This window comes from Podarcis vaucheri (genome assembly GCF_965113315.1).
Source record: "Podarcis vaucheri genome assembly, chromosome: 6".
In the NCBI taxonomy this organism is placed as follows: domain Eukaryota; kingdom Metazoa; phylum Chordata; class Lepidosauria; order Squamata; family Lacertidae; genus Podarcis; species Podarcis vaucheri.
The window spans coordinates 61,312,918-61,325,396 of NC_138764.1; the positions used below are offsets into that span (position 1 = coordinate 61,312,918).

General features: G+C 43.2%; 1 protein-coding gene across 2 annotated transcripts in view; it reads right to left on the bottom strand.

Moving 5' to 3' along the window:
- Window positions 1-334: 334 nt before the first annotated feature.
- Window positions 335-12,479, bottom strand: part of GRM4 (glutamate metabotropic receptor 4) — a 292,534-nt gene continuing 280,389 nt past the window's right edge. For both annotated transcript variants that reach the window (XM_082226841.1, XM_082226842.1), the window contains exons 10-11: window positions 12,040-12,286; window positions 335-1,204 (exon numbers count right to left, since the gene is read on the bottom strand). In XM_082226841.1, coding sequence (XP_082082967.1) covers window positions 1,155-1,204; window positions 12,040-12,286 — 297 coding nt within the window. In that variant the 3' untranslated portion in view covers window positions 335-1,154. The remainder of the gene's footprint in view (window positions 1,205-12,039; window positions 12,287-12,479) is intronic.

The window sequence follows — 12,479 nt, forward strand, 5'->3', positions numbered from 1 at the left end:
CTAATCCATATGCTCCTGTCGGTCTTGTGAAAAGATCTCCATTTGGAACATCCAAAACAGATGGTTGCTGCATCCAGGTCTGACAGTGTCATAACACTCACCAGTTCCATTTAGAGGAAAGGAGGGTGCTATATTCAGGATTATAGTGTACATCTCCTTGAGATGGTTGTGTCAAAGGTGATTATAGATATTGTATTATGTTATGAATGACCCTGTAATTTACTTTTGTAAAGCAACACTTCCTTAGACCTACAGTCACACACAGACCAACATTAAGCAAGGAAATGCAACTCCTGAGTGCAAAACCATGGTTTTTATTAGAAATATTCTGGTATAAAAATGATCATGCTCTACACATCGTCATCGAATAATTCATAAACATCCAGGCACTGAACTTTTGAATTTTTTTGTGTTTTTTATCTTTTTTTGATTGGTCAGTACATTAAAGCAGACATATTTCAATCCATATGATCATCACATACATTAATTTACCACCTATAGAAATCAGCACTTTGAACACAGTCTAGGTTTTGTTTTCACTTTTGTTGTTGTTGTTGATGGTTGTTGCTTTTTTTTCAAGGAATTTTTATTATTTTTGCAACACAGAATTTGATAAGGAGGAGAGAGGGAAGACAGAAGGGAAAGCAAGGTGGGAAAAGAGTGAAGAGGTCAGAAGACAGGAATGGAAAAGGAAAAAATAAAAGAAAAAAATGAGAGAGAACAAAAGACTCTTCACAACCACAAACCATCTCACTATTTTGAAGGGGGGAAGAATAAAAGGGTTTTTTTTTCTTTTGCCAAGATACAGGAATTAAAAAAAAACAAACCCAAAAAGTTGCTAAAGGTCTGTCACCTTCTTTCCACCTGGTGTGATGTTCAACCCCACTAGCCTCTCCCTCCAATGGAAGGCAAATATTTCACGTGGGGTGTGTTGATTGATTCTTCCCTCTACTGTTGGTGGCCATCTTCCAAAATAGCTGCCTCCAGCAGCCCAGTTATCAGAAACAGGCACCCTTGATGAGTTCTTGGAAACACATTTTTTCTTGCACCCTCTCCACCACCATGACGTCATCTGTGCTGAGGGGCTCAACTCCACTTTCTTGTTCCTCCTCTTCAGCAGCCCTTTTCCCATGGCCAGTTGCCACTGGCTGGTTTTAAATTGCGTGGTTGCTATAGCTGACGTAAGTCTGTTTGGTAGCCAGAGCTGGAAGGCGAGAAAAGCCACACATGAAGCATCATTCATGAACTTTCTCCTCTTTTTTCCCCAAATATGGAACCTTGCGCTTAACCTTCACACCAGACCTGGGAGGTGCTATGTTCCGTGACTCTCATTATCAAAACTAGAGCTACCAAAGAGGTGAACTTGGGCTGCCTCTGCCTTTTAATGGTTGAACCCTAAACACAGCACAAAGCAAGAGCAGCTGCTTAGACTTAGTCAAATATGGACATTCTTTAACCTTCAGGTCACTATTCCTCCCCCGTCTTCACAGAGGTCCGACTTAATGGTCCCAGCCCGGCTTTTAGACCATTTTTGGCAAAGAACCCACAAATCTCTTAAAGAGACCAGCTCATCTTGGGTTGAACTGCCTTCCTCTGCATTGGTGGAGATAAGAAAAGTCCAATCCAATAAATAAATAAATCCCCAAACCCTAATGTTGTGGAGCCTGGTTTAGTCCTGGGGAGAATTTTTCACAGCTCAACCCCACCTATTGGGTGAGAATCAGAGGGACTGATAGAGCTGAGCAAAGGCAATATAAGATTCATGTGAGCAGCAGTGTTTGGAGAATAGGGCTTGCACTGAGCAATTTACTTCTCCCCTGGGGTGTAATACGCATTAAACTGCAAAAGATAAAAGAAGGGAGAAAAGAAAAAGAAATCATTTCCCTGGTTTTACTTCAGGCACTGGAGTCTGTGATGAGTTGCTCTTAATTAAATACCCACTTCCAGACAGGAAGCTGACTTTTGCAAGATAACAGATTAACCTCCCTTATGGACATTAGAACAGGAGAGCCGGTCCCCTGATCCTCCTCATATTACTCCAGATAAAGAAGGGTGGAAATTAGTCACATTTTGAGTACCAGAAGGCTTAAAATGGATGGGTGGAGCAGCTTCAGTCTTGTGATAGATTTCACATGTAGCCACACTAGCAAGGAGTCTTCTCAAAGTTTACAAGGAACAGAGACAGAGGGTTTTATTTTGAAAGAGTACAATGCTGAATCACCCAAACACTAGATATTGCTGCTGTCTCCATAATAATAATAATAATAATAATAATAATAATAATAATAATAATAATAATTATTATTATTTCCAGTGCTAATGTGAAAACTAAAGACCAGTATTGTAATGCTGATGTTAAAAACTTTGGTGCATCCACATTTGGGATACAGTGTGCAGTTCTGGGAAGGTACAGAAAAGGTTGACCAAATTGATGAGGATGTTGAAGCATCTTCCCTATGAGAAAAGTCTGGAGTGTGTGTGTGTGTGTGTGTGTGTGTGTGTGTGTGTGTTAGAAAAAGAACAACTAAAGGAGGTGGGGATCTGAGAGATGTTTCTTATGCAGACATACAGTTTGTGGCTCTGAGAAGCAGACTACTGAATTAGTTGGATCTTTGGTCTGATCCAGTGGGGAAGGTCTTATGTTGTCACGTGGTCTAGGCAAGTCAAATATAGATGCAAACTCAAACCGAGTTTTAAGAAGCAGACTAGAATTTCCTGGGGTTTTTTTTTTTATTCTGCAGCCACATCACTATACACAAACCAATTTCCCTTTCTCTTACTAGCTCTGCAGCAGTGGACTCCTGTCACTCCCCATATTGCTAACTGGCAGAGGGGTGCCAGTATTTAATTTCTAACAGTGCACCATCTATGCAGTATTCCTGGGATCTCCCCAGCCCCTGTCTGACAAGGCTAATGCAGGCAGCACAAGCTGAATGGTGCTGCTTTTTCTCCACCTGTGATGATGCCTCCCTGACAAATGAACCTTATTGAAGATTTCAGGCACTGTTATCCTCAGATAACGATTAGATGGGCCATAAGAAATCAGAGCTGACAGCGCTATTTGTTAGCCACAGTGTTTTCATAGCCAATCTGCCTGCAATCAAGCTCTGTAAATTATTTATTCTCTTGTTTATTTAAAGATACGTGACCTGCCATTGACAGAGTGAAAAATGTCCCTTCCTTCCCATGCTGACAACTCCATAGCATCTCCTGTCCTTGGTGTTAACAATGTGATCAGTCTCTGATATTCTCCCACAAGCTGCCTTGGCATTTGTATAGCCTGTCATGCCAGCTTCCATTTGGGCTGAGTTGTCGCGTTCCAAACGTGAAGCACATGCAAGCACAAGGTACCGCAGGCTGGAAAATGGCTTCGCTCTCTGCGTTGTGCACTAGTGAGCCTCTTTTCACTGCCAAGTGCGGAGAAACAGATCCAACCTTTCCCAGCACTGAGGAGTGTGGTGACAATGGAAGATGACAAAAACTCATGGCTTGACCAACGTTCAGCCAAGCCCCAGAGGCAACTGTGGATGCTGAGTCCGTGGGAAATGGCAGTCAAATTCCACAAATGAATACTTTTGATATAGTAAGTTTAGGGGCCAACTACTGCAGATCTGAAAATTTCTAGACAGGCAGATTCAGACCATTGGAATGTAACTGGTGGAGAGCATGGGTGCCAGCTTGAATAAAATATTGGGGGCCCAGGTAAGACTCACTCCATATAACCAGTCACATGATGCAGCACACACACATGATATGAATGGCAATGCCCATCAATTTTAGGGCCCTCCAGCCCCTTCAAATATTTTATTGAGGAGGCTGAAGGGACCGCTGCCCCAGGAGTTGGCTCCTATGGTTGAGAGAGAGCTCTGTGTGATGTCATTTCCTGTTTTCAGTGGTAGGAAGAAACGAGAAATATAAATCCTTCTTCTTCCTCTCTCTCTCTCTGCTCTTTTCTTCAACCAACAACAGAGGCAGATGTGTTTCTGCTTGCCTGAAACTGGTTGTATAGTAAATATCAGTATTTTACTTGCATACTTTTTACTCATGCCTTTGCTGTGAACCAATGCAAGATGATTAAGTCAATCTAATTTCAAAACCTACTTTACAAGCCTGGTTAAGCTGCATAGGAATGGAAAAGCCAGTTTACTTTGTTAGCTGGACTTGCTCAGAAAGGGAGACTTTGCTGCCAAAGCTTCTATTTTGCTTCCAAGGAAAGGATTTAAAAATTCTGTTTAATCCACATGCATGGAAGACTGGAGTGATAAATTGTAATTAATATATCCTCTCCTACCCATCAAAAGCCATCCCACAGAGTCATCGGTTATCATGTCTGCATTTTACCTTGCCTCGACCCCCAACTGGGCCTTTCAAAAGTAAGTGGCCTACCAGGGAACAACTTGGCTTTTCTGGCCAACATAATAGGTTCCGCTGTTCTAAATAATGCCTGTTGCTGGGGAACATGAATGAGAGAAGGCTACTGAGCTTATGTTGCCACTCCTGCAGCCCCCACATCACTTTGCAAGATGTTGAGGGCTGAACTTCTAAAGCAGGGAAACTCTCCTATTCAAGTGAGTTCCTTGCATGTTTTAGGAGGAAGAAAGGCAGAAAAGTGCCCAAGCAAGGGGAGGAATCCCTGGCATTCACCTCCACCCCAGCTTCCCAGTCCACCAAGGGGGAGGGAACACCTGCCCCACCCTGGGTGCCCGCAAACCACGGTACACCACTGACCAGCTCATTCCTACTCTTCCCTGCATGAAATGGTAAGAGGGGAGAGGATGACATGAATCTTTGCCATCTGCTCCATTCTGGATGCAGAGTCCTTTCCCCATGGTCTGCATATGCTAATTACGCATGATGCTCCTAGCAGTTAATTTCTGCGTGGGAGCCCTTCTCTTTAATCCCACATCTGTATAGACTGGCTGTGTTTACTTGACTTGACAGGAAGGCCTTCTGCGTAAGTTCCAATGTGTTCTCTTCCTGATTATTGCTTTCTGTTTTAAGAATGTAAAAAGAGCCCTGTTGGATCAGATCGAGGATCCATCAAGCCCAGTGTTTTGTTTCCCACAATGACTAACCAGACGCTTCTGGGAAGCTGACAAGCAGGGCATAGCAACAGCATCCCCTGCTATTTGCCCCCCTCCAGCATCTGGTGTTCAGAGGCGTACTGCCTGAACACGAAACAACACTTAGCTACAGACAAGTGAATAGCTCAGTCCAGTTTGCATTTAAAGGCAAAATGTGAATCGAAACACAGTCATCCTTTGCAATTCATGCTTTTCTGAATTTTGTAATGCGGTTTGCCAACCAACTCAGGTGTACAATAATACATATGCTGGATAAAGTGTGCATAGAAAGGAATGTGTTAGTAAAAGTCTTACAAAAATGTGAAGCAATGAAGGTTGGAAATATGAGAAACGGAGATAAACTGAAATTGACACATCTCTACCATTAGCTACCATTGCTAATAGCCAATAATAGGCATCTGACAGAAATTTGCCTTGCTTTCTTTTTAAAGACAATGTGGGAGATCCTTGATCAGATCTCCAGCCATGGTTGTTTTTGGCTTAAAAACAACAATGTTATGTGCATTTATCAACTGAATCAGGACTGTTGTACTGGTATTGGCTTAGACCTTTTCCTTCCACTGCTTCTCCAATTTAAAACCACTACCCAGACAGTAAAAAAAAGACTCGTACAATATGGATATTTATGTTCTCTCCCCCACCAACAGCTGCTAATAGTAGCTTTGGTGAGGTAAGAGAGATTTAAATTAAGGTAATGGAAGAGAGAGAAAGAGTTAAATCCCTTCCCCCAACACAGTGACCCAATCTAATTTCTGTCCCCTGACTCCTTTAAATTTAAAAAAGCAAATGTTGGGAGATGTGATCCTGGATCTCCCCTTTGGTTGACCTAAATTAAAGATTCCCATGGTGGCACTCAGTGGTTCCATTAGGCCTAAGTCCAGAGTTCCACAGCCCGGGGCATCCAAACAGTGCCAGAGGGTGGTGTTAGCAGCAGTAGAAGCAAAACACTGTAAGGAGCTATGGCTGAAGTCACTTGCATTTTTAATTGCAAACATTTCCCCAGAGGGAAAAGAGTGGCAGTGACATCAGCCAATCAGATGGACACAGCGTGGGGTGGGTGTTGCCAAGGTGGCAGGTGGCTCCTGCAAAGCACCTTGCCCAGAGCTCCCTTAAATTTGACAGCACCTCTGGTGGCAAAGGGACAAAGGGTTAAGTGTGTGATATTGTGAAGAGGTGCTTTCTTTTGCATGTCCTGAATCTATCGTCAACCAATTTCTTTGGATGATTCTAAATGAGAGAGAGGGAATACTCTATGCCCAATTTCATCACACCATGCATACATTTATAAAGTTGTCAAAATTGTTTTCAAACATCTGAATCTTTTTTTTTTTTAATGAACTATAAAGCCCCACATGTTTTAACCTTTCCACAAAGATTGCTCCATGGCATAAAACTCAACACACATTGACTACCCTTAGCTCAAAAGTAAGCCATGCCTTACTAAAGGACTGCATAACCTGAGTTTTCTTTTAAATTGGCTTTTATTATGATTCATCTAATAGCTCGCAATAGTTGTGCAACAATGCATTTGCAGGATACCAGAATCACACTCCACATGCATAGTAACGATAATGTTACTATAACTCTGATGTCTAATTTGTTGGATGTCTGTTCACATACTATCTAAAAGCATCACTAGCTGATAAAATTTCACCTCTTCAGATTGTTACAGTTTGAAGAGGGAACAGCTTTAAGAGGCTTAAGAGTCTCAGCCAGAATCGCCCCTAAGGAAAAACGTTAATACTCAAAATGTGTTGTGCAGTAAATTTGCCTTCTGTGCACCTTCTGAGGCCTCTCTGCTTGCTTTCCCACATTTGATACCTTCCCTTATTTCCTTTGTTTATTTAGTTTGAAGGATAGCAGCCTTGTCCCCTCAAATCTGTCTACACTGATGCCCAGTTGTTTTCAGTTCAGGTCAGATATATACTAATGGAGCTTCACACAAAATCATCTAAAGCAGGCCAAAGTCAGGAAGCTTTTGTAACGGCAACAGCAATTTACAGGCACCTAGCACCTTTCATCTTAAGATCTCAAAGTACATAGTAAAGACGAGTTTATTGATATGGGTGACTCATAATCCGATTAAATGGAAACCCACCAGCAGACTGTTAGGGAAGCTGGAGGAAGACAGAAGAGAGGGACAAACACTGAGGATTAAGCCAGTGGAAATGTAGCTATTAAAACAGTACAAAGCTGCTAGACAACCTCCTCCCTTTTAGAGTTTGGTTACTATAGAGTCAGTCACACAGTAGGGGCTTGCATAAGCAATGCCTGTGGACTGTTAGGCCAGAAAATACATTTTCTCAGATTCTCTAAAAGCAAAAGATCTTTCTTTTTTTTTTACATGGAGCCTTTTGTTCCCTGTGAACATTCCTGCCTGCTGACTGCTCACAGCTTTATGGATGGAGAAGTGGAAGACCTCTGCTGGGCCATCACCACCCCGTTTCCTCCAGTGTCTGCAGCAGCAGAGTAGATCTGTAACATGCCCCAGCAGGAACTTTAGACAGCAGGGACACTAGTACTATGTTTCTTGCAACCTTCAGATGCCGACAGTCACCTGACAAGCATCGCAGCTGGATGAAAGGAAAAGAGGCTTTTGCAAGAAAGATGCTAAGGACCCAGAGCAAGGCAAATATGAAAGGAAGATGGGTTGCCTTCTTTGTTGATGTGCATCTGGTCTACAAAACATGCAAGAGGTGCCCAAGGCCTTTTGCCTCACAGTAGATTGTTTTCATACGAGAAGATGAGAAATTCAGACAGTATAAAAGAGCAGAATTCTCCAGTTAGCTCTGCCATTCACGCAGCTACCATTCATGCAGGTTGTGGTATGGAGGCAGAAAGAAAACCATAGTGACACTCCAGTGAATAAGGCCACATGAGTTATTTATTTGTATATGTCAGCATGTGCTATACCAGTGGGATGAGTTGGAAGAGCTTTTGTGACCTCATATGGCTCACAGCCTACAGCTATTTTGTCCACAATCTGTGCTGGCAGCAAATTTTTCAGGGGGAAAGAAAAGAAAAGAAAGACAAATAGAATGTTTTCCAATAGATGGGAGTATTATTATTTTTTTACCATAAATTCACAACCATGACTGTGAATTAATATGATGGAAGATCCCACTTGGACTACTGCAATGCGCTCTATGTGGGGCTACCTTTGAAGCTGACTCAGAAACTGCAATTAATCCAGAATGCGGCAGCTAGACTGGTGACTGGGAGTGGCTGCAGAGACCATTTAACACTGGTCCTGGGAGACCTACTTTGGCTCCCAGTACATTTCCAAGCAAAAGTCAAAGTGTTGGTGCTGAACTTTAAGGCCCTAAATGGCCTCAGTCCTGTATACCCGAGGGACGCAGGTGGCTCTGTGGTTTAACCGACAGGTTTAACCCTAGGTTAACCCTAGAACTTGCCGATCAGAAGGTCGGCAGTTCGAATCCCCGCAATGGGGTGAGCTCCCGTTGCTCAGTCCCTGCTCCTGCCAACCTAGCAGTTTGAAAGCACATTAAAGTGCAAGTAGATAAATAGGTACCGCTCCGGCAGGAAGGTAAACAGTGTTTCCATGCGCTGCTCTGGTTTGCCAGAAGCTGCTTAGTCATGCTGGCCACATGACCAGGAAGCTGTATGCTGGCTCCCTCAGCCAATAAAGTGAAAGGAGCGCCGCAACCCCAGAGTCGGTCATGACTGGACCTAATGGTCAGGGGTCCCTTTACCTTTTACCTTTACCTGTGTGCCTGAAGGAGCATCTCCAGCCCCATTGTTCAGCCCAGACACTGAGGTCCAGTGCCAAGGGCCTTCTGGTAGTTCCCTTACTGTGAGAAGTGAAGTTACAGGGAACCAGGCAGAGGGCCTTCTTGGTAGTGGTGCCCACCCTGTTCAATGCCCTCCCATCAGATGTCAAGGAAATAAACAACTATCTGACTTTTAGAAGACATCTGAATGTTTAATGCTGTATTGTGTTTTTAACATTCGGTTGGGAGCTGCCCAGAGTGGCTGGGGAAGCCCAGCCAGATGGGCAGGGTATAAATAATTTATTATTATTATTATTATTATTATTATTATTATTATTATTATTACTACTACTGCTGCTGCTGCTGCTGCTGCTGCTACTACTACTACTACTACTACTACTATATACACTGGGGGTGGGGGTGGTGCCTGTAGTGCTTTCTATTCTCCTGGGAAAATTTTGAAAGGTTTCCTTCTGCCTTTGATATGGAGGGTCTGATTAATAATATGGTAGGATATGTTCATTTTAAGCTGCAGAGAATGGATTAATTTTCAGCAAGCTTCTTTTGTTACTGGGAAGGCCTTGGAAGAGACAGATCATTTCCTTACAAGTGCTTTTCTGATAAAATATCAGAAAAATATGTGTGACTCTCATTTAGGAAGGGTTATGCAGGAAGGTAATTCCCAGCTCCCAGAACGCTGCATTTAGCAAAATCTAGAAGCCAGTGACCCAAACTTGCACCTTGAAATGAAGAACTGCTAACCCTTTCTAGGTGGCATTGCATGCATATTAAGACACAAGTGTTCAGGACTTATGTATGAAGAAAGTCATATTGAAAACCACCATGAACTGAAATAGCACATAGATGTAATAATGTAGTAATATCACTGAATCTCTTAACTCCAGCTTACTCTGCTTACCTAGATCGTTGTTCTTGCAGTGGCAGAAATGGGATGGGAGAATGAGGTGGGGGAGAAAAAACCTCCCTTTCTCCATTGCACCACTAGGTGTGCGCGCAAGCAAGGAGAAAGTGTGGAAGTTCAAAGGGAGGCTAGAGGCAGAATCAGACCCGCCTGTGCTGCAAATGACATCATCAAGGCGTGACAGAGTCCAAACTTCCGGGTCATGTGGCCAGCATGACTAAGCCGCTTCTGGTGAACCAGAGCAGCACACAGAAACACCGTTTACCTTCCCGCCAAAGCGGTCCCTATCTATCTACTTGCACATGATGTGCTTTCGAACTGCTAGGTTGGCAGGAGCAGGGACCGAGCAACGGGAGCTCACCCCGTCGCGGGGATTCAAACCGCGGGGATTCTGATCCACAAGTCCTAGGCTCTGTGGTTTAACCCACAGCGCCACCCGCGTCCCTCATTACTGTATTACTGCTGCCCAATTTTCCACAGCTACGGTAAGCTGAAGCCAAGCGTGCAAATATAACATTCAGATTTCCCACAATTTGGAGTGTTGTGTTTTTTTCCAGGATTTGCACCCATGCCTATTTCAGAGGGTAGAGTTGAAGAATGTGTGTGTACACACACACACACACACACACACACACACACACATTTTCAAAGGCAATAAGCTCTGCAGCCTCCATTGAAAGCAACAGGAGTTCCAGGTAATTGGTACTTCAGAACATCAGGCTGTGCTGGTTTTGCTATTCTTCTAAGCACTGCTGAATTTCACAAGGGTTCCCATCCCAAGGGAGAAAGGGGGAGGGTTGCCATGGAAACATATTTCTAAAGGGGGGAAATACGCCCAATTTCTCTTGTCTTTGTTCTAGGTTTGGCAGAACGTGCTGCATACATATACTGAAACTATAAGAGTCAAGCTACACATTACACTGAGCATTCATATCTTAATGTACACATTTACATATTTAAGCATTTAATATCTAACTATGCATTGCATTTTTCAAGGTATGCATAGCACTGGACACTTTCTTTTTATAGGAAGAAAAGCAGCTGTGCAGGGGCCTGATCCTGATCAGGACTGCAACATTGTAACCCTTTCCTTCCCATACCTGTTTGTTTCCTATGCTGTTTTCTCACTGAAAATCTACCAGAGTCCTTAATTACTCTCAAAAATGATATTTGCAGGAAACAGCACAGCCAAAGGAAATAGCAATCAGGGTATTATCAATGTTCACTGGCTAAACAGCACAGGGCAGTAAACATTAGCCCAGGCTTCCTCAACCTCTGCCCTCCAGATGTTTTGAGACTACAATTCCCATCATCCCTGACTGCTGGTCCTGCTAGGTAGGGATCATGGGAGTTGTAGGCCAAAAACATCTGGAGGGTCGAGGTTGAGGAAGCCTGCATTAACCACGCTTTTCCACATGCCAGAATCCTGATCCAGATGTATATGGCTACTCCACCCCCCCCCAAAAAAAAGAGAAAGTGGCAGTGATAAGAATGCTTTTAAAAATGTTTGCTTGGCATAACATGTTTTTGACCTCAAGGTGCACTGGCACCTTATGTGATCTCCTGTAAGCCATGCTACACAAGGCATAAGCAGGGAAACATGCCAAACAAGGTTTCTTTAAACCACTTTGTAAATCAGCAGGTTGGAAGATTTTAGGCTTGTGGGACCAACTTTGTTTTTCACTAAAATCCTGAGGTCTGCCAACAAGAATCAGCTACACAATAGGAGCCCAGGAGCCCAGGAAGGTAGACACAGAATTGCACAAGGTGCCTCTGTGCATACACTTGGTCTTCATACACAATTTTACTCCTGTTCAGCCCCCCCCCCCAACTTTCTTGACTTCAGCAACCTAGGGTTTTTAGTTTAGTTTTGTTTTGTTTTGCTACTGTTAAACCATTGAGATTCAGAAACCTCTATACAGTATCTTTCAATCTAACTTCTGTGCACCCTAGTGGTCCTCCTTTATTTTGTGTGTCTTCCACAGACCCTTCAGGTGTCCTTTATTCTGAACATGTGAAATTTCATATGATAGGCCTCCCATACTTTAAAACTTATAGAGGTTATGATTGTGTTTGTAGTGCAGTTACATGGTTCAGAAATGGAGCTGCAAATCTAGAACACAGAAACTCCATGCCTTAGCTATGAATTCATTTAGCCAGCTTTCTTGAGCTCTGTCACCCTCCTTTGCAAAATGAGCACACTGCTCTCCCTTATAGGGTTGTTTTACTTGAGTTCACAATTAGAGGAAGATGTTTTAAAGGGAGCAAGGCAACATGGACTCAGGTGAGTTTAGAAGGTTACCTTGTGTTTCCAGATTTTCACACAGTTCCGATTTGGCCTCTCCATTGGGTCGGAAGCCTCCTTTCTGAGTAAATTTGTTGGACATTGTGGCTGCTGTCACAACTGCCTTGAGGCTGCGCTTTCGTTTGGGCACATTTTGCTCTGGGTGGAAGAGGATGATGTAGACTTTGGGCATGTAGAGCATACCCAATGAGACAGAGGCGCTTAGGCTCACCGAGATGGTCAACGTCGTGGTCTGAATGTACATCTGAAAGACATAAGAAAACAGACTCAGCTCTGAAACCTACTTCCTAAAATATCATGACCACGTGAAAGTTTCTCTGTTGTCTGTGGGCAGAGTTGCTTGGAGCAAAACCAGGTGAGAGTTGAGCATGTTTCAATTAATCTGAGTGGAAGAATTAATTAACTGAATATTTATTTCTAGTAACAAAAATGGTCCT